The sequence below is a fragment of the Quercus lobata genome, chromosome 4, assembly GCF_001633185.2.
Source record: "Quercus lobata isolate SW786 chromosome 4, ValleyOak3.0 Primary Assembly, whole genome shotgun sequence".
Classification (NCBI taxonomy): Eukaryota; Viridiplantae; Streptophyta; class Magnoliopsida; order Fagales; family Fagaceae; genus Quercus; species Quercus lobata.
The window spans coordinates 18,680,001-18,697,213 of record NC_044907.1 but is presented as its reverse complement, the minus strand read 5'-3'; the positions used below and the strand labels follow the sequence as shown (position 1 = coordinate 18,697,213).

General features: G+C 33.6%; 1 protein-coding gene across 3 annotated transcripts; it reads right to left on the bottom strand.

Moving 5' to 3' along the window:
- Nucleotides 1–612: 612 nt before the first annotated feature.
- Nucleotides 613–11,777, bottom strand: LOC115986053 (transcription factor TGA6). Of its 3 annotated transcripts, XM_031108916.1 has the most exons (13): nucleotides 11,566–11,777; nucleotides 10,796–10,977; nucleotides 10,481–10,565; nucleotides 8,912–9,015; nucleotides 7,915–7,991; nucleotides 7,607–7,804; nucleotides 7,120–7,194; nucleotides 6,975–7,034; nucleotides 5,417–5,494; nucleotides 5,117–5,168; nucleotides 3,752–4,023; nucleotides 1,528–1,776; nucleotides 613–1,108 (listed from the first exon to the last, which is right to left on the bottom strand). In XM_031108916.1, the coding sequence occupies exons 3-13, from the start codon at nucleotides 10,492–10,494 to the stop codon at nucleotides 962–964; spliced, it is 1,326 nt and encodes a 441-aa protein (XP_030964776.1). In that variant the 5' UTR covers nucleotides 10,495–10,565; nucleotides 10,796–10,977; nucleotides 11,566–11,777; the 3' UTR covers nucleotides 613–961. The 3 variants fall into 3 exon arrangements, with proteins under 3 accessions (XP_030964776.1, XP_030964775.1, XP_030964777.1); XM_031108915.1 differs by lacking the exon at nucleotides 10,481–10,565; XM_031108917.1 differs by lacking the exon at nucleotides 11,566–11,777 and having other exon boundaries at nucleotides 10,481–10,555; nucleotides 10,796–10,885.
- Between the last annotated feature and the right edge of the window lie 5,436 nt (nucleotides 11,778–17,213).

Here is a 17,213-nt window from a genome sequence, read left to right as displayed (position 1 = left end):
TACACAAGTTACTACAAGAAGCCAAAAGTTTAAAGGTCTTAAACTTCAAGTTAGAGGTGAACCTCCTTTTCTTGAATTTTCTGTTTCTGCATTTAGGAAGCTGAAACTCAGACATACCCCTGCAGTGCTCATTGTTTTCTATCACCAGAAAAGCACTCGTGATCCTGAAAAGATACTAGTAGTATGACACAACTGCACTACAGGGAGTAATGGTACCTTGCATGAAGTTCCCTAGCATGGATTCTGTATGATACAACTGCCAGGACTTGCTTGAATTTCACCAAATACAATAAATCTTGTGGCACAAATATTTTCATAACTGCTGAGATGACATGTTGTAATTAGTGCATAATAAAGTGGTGTAAGTGATCGATCCGTTAAAAAGTGACGTTGTAATCACAACTTACCATCTTAACAAGTTCAGAATATATGTATAAAAAGAAAAATGGCATGTCCCTCACATTGCTCTTTAAGAAATACTTAAGGAAAAAGAGGTAATGTGCAGTTAAGTCTAGAACAACTGGCAAGGAAAACAAGAGCAATGAAATGTGGAATGTATAGAAATGAATCTTGACACACTAAATTGAGTTTGATGGGAAAACTCCTTTAACATAACCAGTCAAATGGATCATGCTCCATATTTCGTACTCATTTTAAAAATTCAAGTCACATGGCATAAATAATGACATTATTATTGATAACAATCAAAATACATGTAGCTCCTTGACAATACTATTTCTAGAACATACAATAATTTAAATATGATGGACATTGCAACACTAACACCAATGATACACAGGAATTTTGTGACTACAACACAAGAAAATTTAGAAAAGAAAAAATTGTAATGATGACCAAGTATCGCTGGTACTGGATTAGAGAGTCAATATTGCAGTGAGATTTCTTTTTCTTTGTTTTCCAGCTACATAGTTTTACCGATCAGCTTTGGAGCACAAGGTTTTCACTCTCTGGGGCGGGCTAGCCAAAGGGAACTAAGAGCACGAAGCCTGGAGAAATAGTCATGTATCGCAAGGAGGGCACGAGCTGACTGTCGTGTTGTCAGTATACGGTGCATTTGTTGCAGCGTTTGTTGCCGGAGATTATCAGCCTGGTTTTATTAACCAACACAAAAGAAAAGAAAAAATGATAATAGATAAGGTTAATGTAGAAAAGAAATGACATTGGGAAAAATTCCTACAACATTATTTCTTCCTTTTTTTCTGTTTTTTGATAATTTGGTACTAGCCTTATAACAATGACAATGAATCCCAAATTTTACCAAATATATTAGAGAAGTCACCAAGCTTTCATATGAATAAGCCATAAATTATTATTTACAAAACTCAAAAAACTTCTAATTGTTCCAATTTTTAACATTTCCAAATTTTGTGGTGAAGAATTTTACAACAAATTTAATTTTTTTTGGTCCATGAAAGCCAAATTGTAATATAAAAGGCATCTTACAAGATTAGATCACAAGTTATGCAGTAGTTAAGAAGGGGCAGAAGCAAAAAGAAGAGAAAATACCTGGCGTATAAACCCCTCAAGGGTCCCTAGCTTACCCATAGCCATGGCCATTTGACCCATGTAGTTCGCCACATTCCCAGATGAACTTGAGGAACCGAGAGTGCCACTAGACAGTGTCTCAGCCAGGGACTGTTGCAATGCTTCCATCCCTTGAGACAATGCATCTTCCGCTTGTTGGGAGGACTGTTGCAAATTATTAATGCCCACCAGTTGCTGCTCTGTCAAAGGCTCCAATTGATTTACAAGAAGCTGCAACCAAAATCATTCATTTCACTTGTATTAGGTGGAAGAACTAAGAAATGGTTTGGGATGTCAGACACAACAATAAGCCACGTGAATTAAGCTATTGAGAAATACTGTTAAGAATAGACAAACAAAAATGCAATCATCCATATACAAGTACAAATATAATTATCAACTTCTTGATTGATATGAACTTACTGATAAACTATAGATTGTTGATTGTCAATTTATGGAAAAACGAACCAACAAGTATATGAGAATATAGAAAAGCTTAGAAAAGAATCAGTGAACATAGATGAAGCAACCAAGCACAGCACCAGTAATGAAATGCAATGCATTTTGCACCCAAATATGTAGGTGTTGGAATCAAACCATTAATTGAAATAATTACTTGATCTCTCTAGAGTTTTGGTTAAAGATTGGTTCTTATGGAAATTCTAATACAAACTTCACATCAGAATCTAAGATCATGCAAAACATATGAACAGGTAACTATGCAAACTCCAAAAAGTCCACATTGACTCAGAAGAGGATAATCTAATCATGGACAAGTAAGTTATATTAGATTAAGAACAACAATATCAAAAAAGACAGGCGAAAAAAAATAATAAAAAAAAGAGACATTTTGGGTTTGAATCTGAAAAATAGCATAACTACCAACAAAAACAATTGAGTTGTTTGGAATAACTCCAATTAGTGAGGGGGCCCATGAAAAAACACAAAATGTAAAAGCTAATTAGGATTTAGTAAAACATATGTTAAAATCAGTAAAACATCCTGTCAAAGTTTCAAAATACAACTGCTTATCAGAACCAAGCAGCTGGTTCACAGTTTAGCCATTTAACCAATGAAAGAAAAAATATAGAAAGATCAAAACTACTTACTAATAAAAATAAATACAAAAAAACCATAATTTATAAATTGCAGGAATAGTTTATTGATCACTGTACTGCTAATATAACTCATAGCAAAACCTGCATAGAGTGCTAATTGTTGATGGCAATACCTTAAATGACTAATCTGGCCAGGGTTTCACAATCATCATACCTTCTGCTTAGCAAAAAAGAAAGAGAAAGTCTCTTATGGAGAGTACACCAAAGATGAATACAGTCCAGATCTTAAGTTTAAGCTATCAGGGCTAGCCAACAGTCCTAATAGCACTGCTTTTATGGGCCTAACAATGCTTAAGAGCTTAAAATATAGGATTTAAAAACCTGACTTAAATAATGGACCATACCAAAAATGAATACATGCAAGACCAAAAAGCTCAAGCCATTATGAGGGTTTTCACGCCTACAAATGACTCTAGCATCATTTTTTCTTTCATTTGGTAAAAGGCACAACACTAACACTATGGTTGGGTGAAAAGTGAGCGGAAATGTAATTCTCCATTGTTTGGTTGGAGTGAAAAAGGGAGAGGGAATAAAATGGGGCAGATTGAGTTTTTCACCCTTGCCCACCATTTATTTTCCTTCCAAACTGGGGAGAAAAGAGGAGAGAAAATGGTCATGAGAAGGAAGTAAAAAATTACTCATACTTTACCACCCTTCTACTTTTGATAATAAGTACATAATAGTAATTTATTCTTTATCCTCCAACTTTTTGTCCTCTCTACCAAATATGCATTGTACAAAACACAAATATATTGTATTTTTCCACTTTTCTATCCTCCCGATTTTCCATTCTCTCAACCAACCAAAGCCTTAATGAGGCAGTAATCTGTCGGCAATCCTAAGCCGAACCCCAAGAAATGCATAAGTATAATTAGATGTACTGCATAAAACTGGCACAAATTGGTTCTACATCTAATAGACTCACTTGTTGAAGTTAGAGGACTAGAAATGAAAATAATTTAAAGCCATTCCTTCTTCAGTGTGACATAACTGTTAATAGTTTATTTAACGACTTCACCCAATTCCACTAAATCTTCAACAACTACCCCTAACCCATGGAGACCATCAAAACATCAAAATGAACTCACCTTCAAGAGCTCAGATGAGCGGAAACCACCAAGCCACAAGAAACACCTCTCAGCTGGCGTTTTCCACATACCAGACAACAAATGGAAAACATCAGCCTTGGCTGCGACACCCTTCAACCTAAAAAGGTCATCATAATGAGCCAAGATACTATCAACAATAATACGTAGCTCTGTATCACTTGCATGAGAATTGACTGCTGATCTCAGTTCATTAACTTGTCGATTTTGCTCTTCCAGCCACCGTGCATATTCTACATCAAATGCCATGGCCCCTGCAAAAGGACACAGTTAACAAGATAATCTACCTCTTGTGATGAAATTTAAGAGAAAGAGGATCAAATTGGAAGACAGTTAACTACATCATAGTCTCTGCCTGCCCACATGCACAGACATATTTGCATTTACAATTCATTTTTGACACTGCATTTACAATTTATTTAGCTAATAGATATTACTGAATTCAGAGGGGGGTTTATGAAAATGTATTAAAAATACACACACACACACACATACATACATACATATATATATATATATATATATATCAGGAGTCCAATTCACCTCCCCTCCCCCTCAACTCCCTCCTCCATGCTAATGACCTAAACTATTTTCAATGCCATCAAAATCAACCTTACACTCAATTAAATTGTGGTAACGCAACAAGCACCATCACCACAACTACATTGAACACCACTGCTACCTCTGCATATCAAGCAATTGCCTAAAGTACACCTCCCCTTCATTGCACATATGCATCAAATGTGGTACACTAAAAGCTAACAACTAAAAAAATCCTGCATGTGTGAGAGCTTGCACACATGAGAGAGAGAGTGTGTGTGCGTAAATGATGCACGTTAACACTATACAGAGTATAATGGACAATGTAGAGATATAAAATAGATATAAACTTCTCTTGATTAAGAAAATGGATAAATTTTACCAACTCCAATGAAAAAAGCTTTGCAATCATCCCACACATTTTGAAATATAGTTCGATTTTATCATTACCATTTGAAGCATTGGTGCATTCACATAATACATGTCTTAAATTACCGATTCTCCCAAAAGCTTAAGCTATTAAAAAATGGTAAATTTAATCACTTAACTGTAATACTAAGAACATGATTTAACAACAGTTGTCCAATGTACATATAAGACACAAGTCATTTGCATATGCCATCCCAAATTTTCATTTTTTTTATACAAGACAGCTACGACCCTGAATTTGTTATTCCAATAAACTTGTCATAATAATCCAATACTGATCCCTCAATCATCATGAAGCAGTCTCTTTAGTTCCAGAAAAATAAAATAAAATTGAACCACACTGAAGTAGGAGCAATAATTAAGTTGAAGGAAGGATACCATTTCCACTCATTGAATGGGCTTGGTCTCCTGAGCTTGATATAAAGATTCCCTACAGGAGACAAAATGAAGAAGTAAGTTTTTTTTAAGGGGGGTGTGGGAGAAGGGTGTCGTAAGATGAACTTAAGACCTACCAGAACTCCAACCTACCCTTTATCAAATAAGCCAAAGGCCAAAGGCTAAAGATTTTTTAAAATAAATAAGCAAATATGCAAGCTATGCACACCTAACAAGGACATCAATTACCAAAAATGAAGCAGAACTAGGCAATCTAATTATGAAGAATTAACCAAAACTAACCTGCTGTCTTGCTCGTTGAAGCTCCTGCTCTAGTTGGGTCAGCTTCAAACGACTACTCTCCAGCTGTTGGACATATGCCTACACCAGAATCAATGCAAGTAAATAAAGGGAATTATTGAAACTAGGGATGCGTGCAACTATAAATGCTCCATGGCCAAAAGATAACCAAGGAGCGTGCTTTTTTTGGAAACAGGGGTTACAATTATTAAAAACCTGCAAGGATGTGACACATAAGTACAACTTCCAAATTTCATGTAACGATAGATTACTTGGCAAAATCCCTCCAAGGTACTTAAAAAGATTGATAACCAATAATATCTATTTTCACAGCATTTCTTTTAAATTGATGGGCCAATTAGTGATGATCTAGCAGCTGAGATTAAAACAAACTAAAAAAAATGATTGGTGAACAGGGCTGCAGCCAAGACAAACATAGTCCTTAATAAAATCCAGGAAACAGCAACAGCATCTAACCCTGAAGAAGGCCAAGGAAACAAGCAGGAAAATGCTTAAGCCCCAGATGATAGGAAACTAACTGCAGCAGGCCCCAGGAGCTCAGTCTAGAGAGGGCCATAAATTGAGACCCCAAAAAGCCATGATCTGTGCCAAGTTTGTCACATAAGTATAAAAACCAAGTGGCGTCCCCACCAAAGCAAGGAACGTATTCCCTTCAGATAAGGAACCCTTGAGACAAAATGTACCAAAGAAAAGAGATCTTTTCTCATTGGGACAATAATGGAAAAGGCCCACAAGAAATAAACAATCTGTACACCTATAAAGCTAGGGCCACGTTCATTAGAGGGGAGTAATCTGTAAATTGAGTTTTGTTCAGTGTAAATACTTTCTTGGCAAAAAAGAAGGTCTGCCTCATATCCTGAGGATTTTTGTTACAATTAATACGAAACCTAGAAACATCAAGTTGAAAGAAGAGTAGGGAACCCATTCTCTCTAGCAACTAGCATATCCCATGCTAGAGTAGGGAAACTTCAAATTGGCTTCCCCATGAGCACCTCACCACTACTATTTTATTGTCTCTTCCCTTTGCAAGTGTGTTTGTGTGTGCGCGTGAGAGAGAGAGAGAGATGTAACATTTTATCATCCATATCTGAAAATACAAACTAAAAATAGAGCCTTAACAGCAAAGCTTTCCCTAGAAGACAACGAGCTCGCATTTGGTTGGGCCAGGGTTAGGTCAAGCTTGGTACATTTAGTTCAGATTACACTAAGCTCAGCTTATGTATGCTATCATTTTAGTAGACTAGTACCAAATAAAAGAAAGGAGCTTGAATTCCTATTAAATTTAAATCCCTCTAAAAAACTGAGGAACAGTTGATTCTTATATGAAGAAGAAAATTCACAAAGCTGTAAATAAACTTGGTCTTGATAATTCTTAAACTAATGAAATTACATGCTGGCAATTAAATGCCAAAAAAATAAAAACAGTAACTGTGTTTTATAGTTGTTTTCACAACTAACACAAACAAATAAGAAAAAAAAATGGAAATTTTTGAAAGAACAATAATTGGATAAACCAATGCAGCAAGATATAAGCCCATACTTTTTTCCTCAATCGGCTTTTTCTTGCAGCCTCCCGATTTTGAGCAAGCCTGCGGAGAGTCTGTAAAGTGCAATCAAGCAAAAGATCATGAATTCCCTCTTGAAAGTGCATATATAATCCATGTAAATATTTTAATACATATAACCTTCTGATCTGATTTATCCTTTGATCTGTCACTGGAATCAGAAGCCACATTAGCAATAGATTGACTTCTATCAAACTGCACAATTGAGAGCCTAAATGTCAGAATGCCAGCAATGATGATTAACATCCGCCAAATTTTCAAACAAGTAGGGGGCAAAAAAAACTTCTATTCAAGAAAAAAGAGCACAAATAAGTATCTAAATTGGGAACCTTAGACTTGTGCTACATAATTCTAGATATTTGGTATTATCTAATTATGAATCCAAATATGCAGAATGGAGAAAATAACATGTTAAATATACGCAAAGGGCTTCGAAGCCCATTGGCATGTCCGGCTCTCTCCATTAGGTGAGAGCCTGGTGCAAAACAAGGGATTTCATCCCCTACTTAACAAAAAATTTTATAAAAAAATAAAAATAAAAATTATAATTTACATAATTAAAAGGTAGGAAATAATATTTCAAGAGTGGAGGTAAACAAAGCATTACCCTCTGATTCTTATCATCTGTCTCCACATCTGTAGAGATATCAGTCCTTGGACTAGCATCAGCCATGGCAGACTCTTCCCAGTTCTCAATATTACCACTTGATACAGAAACCAGATTTGATGGATGACCCTTTTCTAATGGCAATCTCTGACGCTCCACTCGGAAGGTAGATGGATTTATATCAAGTGAAGTTGGTGACTGTTTTGCCAAAAGAAAAACATATAAATAGAAGAAAATAATAGATGTAAGGCTAGAATAGTTCACCTACAACTTAAAATAAGAAAGTTTAGTACTTTAGAGGAATTCACCTTATCAGAAGTGTAAATATGAAGGGGATCAGAAGAAACTGCTTGACCACTAACTTTTGTAGAACTAAACACAGTATCTGCATCAAGTCATACAAATTTCCTTCTCAAAAAAAGTGAGGGAGAGAAGAAAAGAGATAGATTTTCAATATGTTTATTCTTAACTGCAGTACAAGAAAGTTATGGGTGTTACTGGAATATTATTAAAGGTCATACTCATATTAACCCAACCCTATATTAGGTCTACCAGTATTATCCTGGAGTCTCTTGTTCAAATTAAAGGTAATAAATTTAATTGATTGGACTTAGTTCCATCATTCCATCCTGCATATCAAAGCCACTGATTGATGTGGTCTCTTTAGATATGATATCTCCAGTTGTATTTGACCATTTTTTTTATTTAAGTTATTCTCCATAAAGTACATATTTTGCATTGAATCAAGGACTGATGCAGTTTATGTTAAAATCTTTCTTTCTTGATTTCTATATGTTAAACAGAGTTTGAGTGTCCATGTCACAATAAATGTTTCTTTATAGTCTTTCATTTAAAGTTCCATTCAAGAAAAAGCAACAATCATCATTATACACAGCTTTTCCTATGTTTCTCTTGCATAACAAAAGTTAATGGTACGGTGCATGTACTCTAATGGCTTGAATTGCTTAAATAGACAGAATCTCCATGTATTTGATTATTACTCATAAGTCATGATTTTCTTACATCATATATCAATCTGAAAGAGATACACATAGTTTTTATTAACCCCTTTTTTCTTGCAAATTACATGCTATATTTTTACTTTGACATACTTTTCTCCATTATATGTAAAAAGATTGTTCAGAGCCAAAAAGGAAGTTCTGTGATAAGTCAAAAAGTAAAGTTCCACTAAGATCACCAGATGCAGAATAGTTCTTATGCTCCTACAGAATGAAACAATACAAAACAACTTAAGACTGTTTGCCCTTGAATTAATCAATGTGAGTTCCATTACTGAATACTTACTTCCACTCACGTTAACCGCATCCTCTAAGCGAAATCCAACTGCTTGATCAAACACCCCGAAATCAGAAATGCGAAAAGAATGGGTTGTATTTCCCTCTGTGCAACTGAAAACAGTACACCCATCAATTTATAGCCACCCAAATGTTACACCCAAGAACAATAAACTAATGTCATATCGGATGCTTTTTTTTTTTTTTTTGTGGGGGGGGGGGGCCGCTTTACAAGCACCTAACTGTGCTCTCAGATGAGTGTAGTCCCCTCATCCCACACACGCCAAGGGAGGAATCCCTTGGAAGTTGCTCAAAGATGTAGGCTAGAGGTTTTGAACCTAAGACCTCATAGATCTCATAAGGCCTTCAGAACCACTAGGCAAACCCCATACTATACTCAACAAAAGAACTATAGAGTTACAAATTGGATATATCCTTTTGATTTGAACTTCAAAAAAGAAAATATTGTGGAAGAAAAGCAATGATTTTTTTATTGGTAAAATATATAAGAAAAGCACAAATTGGTCAGTTAAAGCCCTAGAATGTTACACAAAGTATTTGTTTTTTATATTGCTCACACCAGAAATAAAACATGCAAGTTTATTTGACGGGTCATGAAATATAATCATAATCATTGCCATTAGATGAGGTTCCAGTCATGCCATGCTAGGGTCAACCCAAGGGAAGCGTAAGAGTAAACTTCCAGCCCTAGCCACCTAAACCCCTTACACATAGCTTACCCTGTCTTATGTAATGAACACCAGGACCAATATATGGTCAAATTACCCCCAAAGTGATGGAAAAAACAGATTACAATCTGGAAGCCCAGCCTAAAAAACTTATTGTGAACAGGAAATGGAACAAATTGGAATATAAAAGAATGCTCTATTCTAAAATGAAGCTTTTTCAAGCAATATGGAAGAATAACAGATTCAGGATAGGGACATAGGAAACTTTCTGCAAAATGTTTAATCAGTATTAGAAATGCATTGAAATTATTTATCAATAGTTTTGCCACTAAAAACATCCTCTATAGATTTTTTTTTTATATCTGATTCAATTACTTATCAAATAAAAAATGTATTAACCAGAAAGAATGAGAATAATAGGAAACACATTTCTCATGAACGTTATAAACATTTACTATGGCATTTTTTTTTTTTTTTGGTGATAAATTTGCTTCTATTCAATTTGTACTAGCTAAAATCTCAGGAACATTTTCAGGTGTTAACTATTTTTTTTTTTTTTTATAAGCATTTTCAGGTGTTAACTAATGCCACACATAAGAAACCAAGATTGATTTCCAACCACTGACTAAAACTATTAATATTTTTTTACTGGAGCTACCTGGATTCTACAAACTAGTAGAAACTAAAATCATATTTACTTATCCAAAAAAAGAAATCATATTTTTGTAAATATAAACACATTAAAAGAAATCACCAAGGGGTGCATTTGAGAGCCAAGTACACAATAAGTAAACTGAGGAGAAACACTTTGGATAAAGAAAAAGGAAAACAATAGAATTTATAAAAACCGCTTGAAAGAAAAGTATTTCATCTATGCTATAAAGCATTACATCTGCCCCTTCATTTTTCAGCTTGAGAATAGATATGTCCGCAACAGCAATTCTGGTTGAATCCTTTTTCATACCCTAACCAACCCTTCAAAAAATGTATATATTCAGCGAACGTGTAACACACATCATTGGCCAAAAACCGAACATAAGAGTTTCCAAACAGTATATAACTTCTAATTACATCATTTCTATTTAAAGATGTATACATAAGGCTTTCTAATTCACAAACACACACATCCAGTTTGACTTCTGACAGGACTATGAAATGAAGTACAGCATAAAAAACGAAAAAGAAAAGATACTCATAAGACATACACTGCATTGGAAACAGCTAACTGAGAATCGAAGCTCGGCATCACGCTTGCTCCCGTCTCATCTTCTGCACCAGCCCTTACTGTTCTACTTCTCATACATCACCATCTTCATCAGCTCTTAGTCCACCCCTTTCAGACAAAGAAGAAAACCCCAAAACCCTTACCCTAAAGCAACCTGCAAAACTGAAAATACAGAGAACAACTTTCAAAACCACCAAAATTTAATCCAGGAGTTAAAACCAACACAAAGAACACAGTTAACCAACAACTACAGAAACACTCTAAGATCACTTGCATAGGCCAGTGGTCACCAAACCAACAGCTCAACACAGAAGATACCCATTTGGGGCCTCAAGAACACCCAAGTTTAAAGCAAACCCAACAATACCCAGAAACCAAACTTAACAAAATTTAAACAGAAAAATCCCAAATTTACAGTAGCAATTGGAAGTCAAATGCACATAATTGAAGTCACAAAAACACAAACTTTGGCACAAACCCAACGGTACCCAGAAGCCCAAACTCACCAAAATCCACAACTAAAGAAACTCTTTTCAAGTCAAACTTCCCTATGCTGACTTGTCCTAGACTAATCTCACTCCAACCCAACAACCCCAGATGCCCAATTAGCTTAAAAAATAAAAATAAAAAGATACCCTTTAATTCCAAGCTTGAGAAAAATCAAAATCACCAACTCTAAGTTACACAGTAAATTTAGTAAGGAAAATGATTTTGTGCAAGTATTACTACAAAGTTTGAGCTCAAACCCACCTGGGATTTCAACGGATAGAGCTGAATAATGAAGATGATGATGATGGTAAGACTGTGTATTAACTGTGAGAGAGAAAAAGAGAGAGAGAGAGAGGTACGTTTGGATAATTCCAATCTCTAGACGTCTTCTTCTGTGGAAATCTTCCACTTTCCAATGACCAATGAATTTTTTATGTTCTTTTTTAATAATCTGTAGTGCTTTGACATGAATTGTTTTTTTCTTCTCTTTTTTTTTTTCTTTTTTTTTTTTTTTTTTGGTTTTTACAATTATTTTCACTAAGTTTTCTTCGCTGTTAATAGTGTCAGAGACACTGACACAGTAACAATACAGCCAATCTCTCAGCTTACAGCTTACTAACAGTGTCGAGTTCTGTTCCTCTGGAGTTAGTGTACAAACAGTTGATGATGCTGTTCCCTCAACGTTTGCCACGTCAGCATGTGATCATCAATCACTCGTGGGCCTTGGTTGGCTCTCCTCTCCTCTCCTCCTAGAGGATCTCAATGGTCATGGGATGGAAATGGAAGGACCTTACCCTTTCGGTATTTTTCAATAAAAACTTTTGGGTTGAAGTTCTCCTTCTTCCAAATTAACCCCAAAAAAAAAAAAAAATTTAAAGTTTCAACTGGTTACCTTAAGCTAATTTTTTGTGAATTTTATGGGTTTGATTTTAAAAGAGTAAGGTTGGGTTAGGTCCGGATTAAGAAACACATCTACTCATGCAATTTAACTCAAACCCAATATATAATTGACTCAAAAAAATAACCTCACAATGTATAATAATTTGAAAAATTATGTGTATTTTTTAGATTTAGAGGCTTAATTTTATTAATTTGATTTTTTAAATTTTGGTTTTGATGACTTAAAATCTCAAACCTAATTTGTATGAATTGTAATCTACTTGTAAATAATGAGTTTTAAATAGTGGAATAAAAATCCAATTTTTATTAGGTCTAACAAATGATTCCTATCTAATGACCCAACTAAATGAACTAATAATGACAAGATGTTCTTGTCCTGTGTGGGTATATATATATATATATATATATATATATATGATATTTTCTGTTTTAGAAATATATGGTTAAATGATTAAATTTATCATATCATAATAGCTTAAACTTTTGGGACAATCGATAATTTAACATTTTGTATATGCCCTAGTATCATCTACAAGACATTTGCCCCTCTCTCTCTTTCTCTCTCTCTCTCTCTCTCTGTCCCTCTCTCCCTCTCTCATATGCTTGCTTTAATTAGTGCTAACAGAAACTCATTAAGAACGGAAAAATTACTCTACTTACCCTATCTTAACATGCCTTACTCTTGCTTCAAACAGGGGACATATGCATCCATAATCTTATCCCACTTTGCCCTACCACCATTGACAACCTTATAACCAACTCAAATCGTGCATGTTGGGTTATATTGCCTTTTAGGTTGACATGGGTTGAATTTAGTTGGATTAGGGGTTTCTCAACTTGATGAAGTCAAGTTATTATTATTATAATTTTTAATTAGGAAAAAAAAATAGGCTAAGATTGAAAAATATGTCAAACTCAACCAAACGTATGCTCTTGCCCTAATTACCCAGTTTAATAAACAAAACATTTTGAGAGCGTTTGGATTGGGCTGAAAGTGGCTGAAAGTTTTGTTGCGTTTTCAAGCTTTTTTTTTTTCTTTTTTGGTTCCAGCCGCACTAACCAAGTCAACCGTGAACAGTGCATTCGTGCACTATTCACAGACCTACAAATTCCACTTTTCAGCAATTTTTTCATTAAAAATGGGTCCCACGATACTATTCACATATTTAAAAATTATTTTGCTACAGTGTTTTCAGTTTCAGCAAAAATAAGCTCAATCCAAACGGACCCTTTGTGTAAAACTCATATAATTAAAATCAATAATGTCTTTCTATAACTAGTCCAATCATCTTGCATACTAAACTTTCTAAATTAGGGATGGAAATGGAGTGAGGCAAGGTAAGGCCGAAGGATTCAATCTTCACCCATCTCTGCCTTACCATGCTAAACTTTACTTTATGTTAATCTACCACACCTTGCCCCACACCTATTACAATTTTTTTTTTTATATAAAACATGTTTCATTAATATAAATATATTTGAAATTACAACTAAATTTATTACATCAAATCAAGTTAATTTTTAATAAGGACTGAATAATATTATTCAAAGTGTTTAATAAGATAATATCACAATAAAACAATAAAATAAAAATCTTAATATTCATGCATTTAAATACTTAGTAATAAAAAATAAGTTTCTAACATTAATAGAGCAAGACAAGGCTAAAAAGCCTAAACCCATTAACAAGATGCGGGGGAAAAATCTTGTCTTATCCCCATTCCACTGCCTTTACAGAGCGGAGTAGGGTGGGACTGGTCAAGGTGGGGTAGGGAAAAATTGTCATCCGTATTCTAAATTAATACTTCAATAATACATATGTGTGTGTGTGTGTGTGTGTGTGTGTGTGGTATATGATAGTTACATATTTTATATGGCATGAAAGAAACATAAATGAAAAAAGATAAATTCTATATATAAGGTTATTACATATTTGAAAGACAAAATTTGGAGTTAAAAAACTACTATTTATGCAATAATTTTTCTTTAGTTATATCTTGATTTAGTAACATAGTTTGATATTATCTTAGGTATAGGGTCTGTTTGGATTGAGCTTATTTTTGCTAAAACTGAAAACACTGTAGCAAAATAATTTTAAAATGTGTGAATAGTGTTGTGGGACCCATTTTTAATGAAAAAGTTGTTAAAAAGTGGAATTTGTGGGTCCGTGAACAATGCACTTGTGCACTGTTCACGGTTGACTTGGTCAAATAATTCGGCTGGGAAAAAAAAAATTTAGAAAACGCAGCCCAGGATTCAGCAGAAAACGCTGAATCCAAACGGGCACATAATCTCATAAGATGTTGTCAAAGTTAACTAATTTAGAATATTAATTAAGTATTTATTATATTTACTATATCGTTCTTAAAATGTGTATTATACTTGTAGGGACAAGGGCCCAAAATAGTATATTGAGCCTTGGGTTTTGTCCGAGGACATTGATAGGTCAAAGGAGGAACAAATAGTTGTTAAACGTTCTCAATTAAAGTCTTAAAGAGGGGGAACAAGTGAGAGATTGTCTAAGGAGGAACTCCTCCTCGGATATGATGAATATAATTCACAATATGTACTCCATTAGTTAGCTTAATCCTCCAAGAAACTCCAATAATAGAGACATGCCTCTCGAACATACAAGAATAAAAGAAATCTAAAAATATCTAAAGGAAAGCTGCACCACCGCATTAAATGCATTGCAGCTACTTTTCTGACCGCATTTATGTGAAAAAGACCTATGAACAATGCTACTTTGGCTACCACAACTTACAGAAAACCAAAGAGGGTATCTGATGGGACAGATACTCAAGTAAGGGTTCGAATGATCAATAGGTGGAGGGTGAAGATGATCCAAAGGAGGATATATAAGATGAAAGATTTTTCATGGAGAAGAGATCGAAAAAAAAGGAGAAAAAGAATACTGTAGCAATCCAAATTATCTTTGTATTCAACTGTGATCAATATATATAATTGTGATCTCCTCGTACTGAAAGTTCATTTATATCAATACTTCTTATTCGTGCTTGATTGTCATTTAATTCAAGACTAGCCGTTGTTCAACTCATTAGAGCCTAGTTCTTGGACCCACTCTCTACAAATTTATTGTATTGGGCTCATTGGGCCGAGATCTTATACATTTTGGGTTTGGGCCACAAATCGGGACCCTACAATACTTTCAATAAATATACACACAAATATATATATATATATATATATATATATATTTGAGAAAAATATATAAAAATTATTTATCTAACTATATATCGCAATTAAAAATAGTTGAACTTAAGATTTTTATACATGTGAGCTGCACATATATTTTTCCTCATTTAGTAACATACTTATATATATATATATATATATATATATATATATTGTTATAATTTTATAGTTATAATAAAGGAGAGAAGTTTTGAATAATGAGGTGTCAACCAGTTGACCTATAATGCTCTTTGCTACTTTTACATACCTTAGGTATAATCTTATAAGATGTTGTCTACCTTTTTTTTTTATACCATTCTATATTTCACCAATCACTACGTGCCATATTTTGATTTTACTTTCCTTGCAAAATAACTAAAGTTTACCTTTTTTTGTGTACTGCTCTATGTTTCTCCAACACTACGTGCCATGTTTTGATTTTATTTTCCTTATAAAATAACTGAATTTTAAAATGGAAAGTAATCATATATATGATAAGTAGTGATTGACGGAACATAAAGTGGTGCATAAAAAGTGGTACAGAGGATTTGCATTCGTCAAAGCCAACTAATTAAGGATATTAATTAAGAATTTTTTTTTTTCAGAATACTAAATATTTTTAACACACACACGGGGAGAGGAGAGAGGGGAGAAGGTCTTAAAGAAACTTACAGTTGTGTATATCCAAAAGGGTCTAACTCTTGAATATACAGTACAAGTTTTAAACCTCTTTAACTCACTCATTTTCCAATGTGGGATTAACCTACTCTTAATTAAGAAATTTGTTTTGTAATATTTTATCAAATTTAAAAGTAATTTATTAAGTAATTTATCTTGTAAGGATATTAATTAAGTAATTTATTATATTAACAATGTCATTCTTCAATTTTGTATCATAATTTCAATATAAATAGTTTACTTGACTATATATTATAATTAAAAATTGTTTAAATTAAGATTTGATATGAGTGTGTGTCACACGTATATTTTTCATCAACATATAAATATATGAATGATGTTAAAAGTTAACAATAATTAAGCAACATACTTTTATATTATCTTAGGTATAATCTTATAAGAAAAATTTAAAAGCCAACTAGTCTAGAATATCAATTAATTTTTTTTTTTTTTGAGAGGAAGTAATTTTGATATTAACTATAGTATTCTTAATAAATCAAATAAATAAATTTAAATATAAATAAAGATATCAAAATTTTATGTTTAATGTAAATACTAAATAGTAAGTCATGAAATTTAAAATATTTGATAATTATGTCACATTAGGGGAGAATTATTAGGTATTTTCGAAGTACTATAAATGCGTAGTCCCACTTCTCACATGAATGGTAGGTCCCACCATGAATTTAATTAGTAAGATCCACCATTTATGTGAAAGAAAGGAGTACACATTTATGGTATTCTGAGAGTACACAATAATTTTCCCACATTAGGTAACCCTCAAAGTTGGAAATTTGGAGAAAAAGATGGAACTAGTGGTTATGTATTGTTCCTGTCTTCTTTTTGCTGAGAATGTATTGTTCCTTTCTAGATAGAGAGATACAAAGAAGAAATTACACGAATTTTTGTCCTATTATTTGAATATTGAGTTTTTTATCTTCTACTAATAAAATAATTGAAACCAAAATCCTACACGTGTGTTTAAAAAGTGGACAAGGGGCTTTGAATAATATTTGACACATTGGGCTACTGTGAACCTGTCTTCTTGGAGTTGAGACCCATGCAGTTTGCCATTCAGCCCAAATGCCATTGAGTTTTTTTGATAAACAAATGCCATTGAGTTGGTTTGCTTAACC

Coding starts and splice junctions, on each gene's coding strand:
- LOC115986053 (XM_031108915.1), bottom strand. CDS start 10,890: ATGAGAAGTAGAACAGTAAGGGCTGGTGCAGAAGATGAGACGGGAGCA. Junction 7,992..8,911: donor TGCGGTTAACGTGAGTGGAA/GTAAGTATTCAG, acceptor GACTTGATGCAG/ATACTGTGTTTAGTTCTACA. Junction 7,805..7,914: donor ATATTTACACTTCTGATAAG/GTGAATTCCTCT, acceptor TTGGCAAAACAG/TCACCAACTTCACTTGATAT.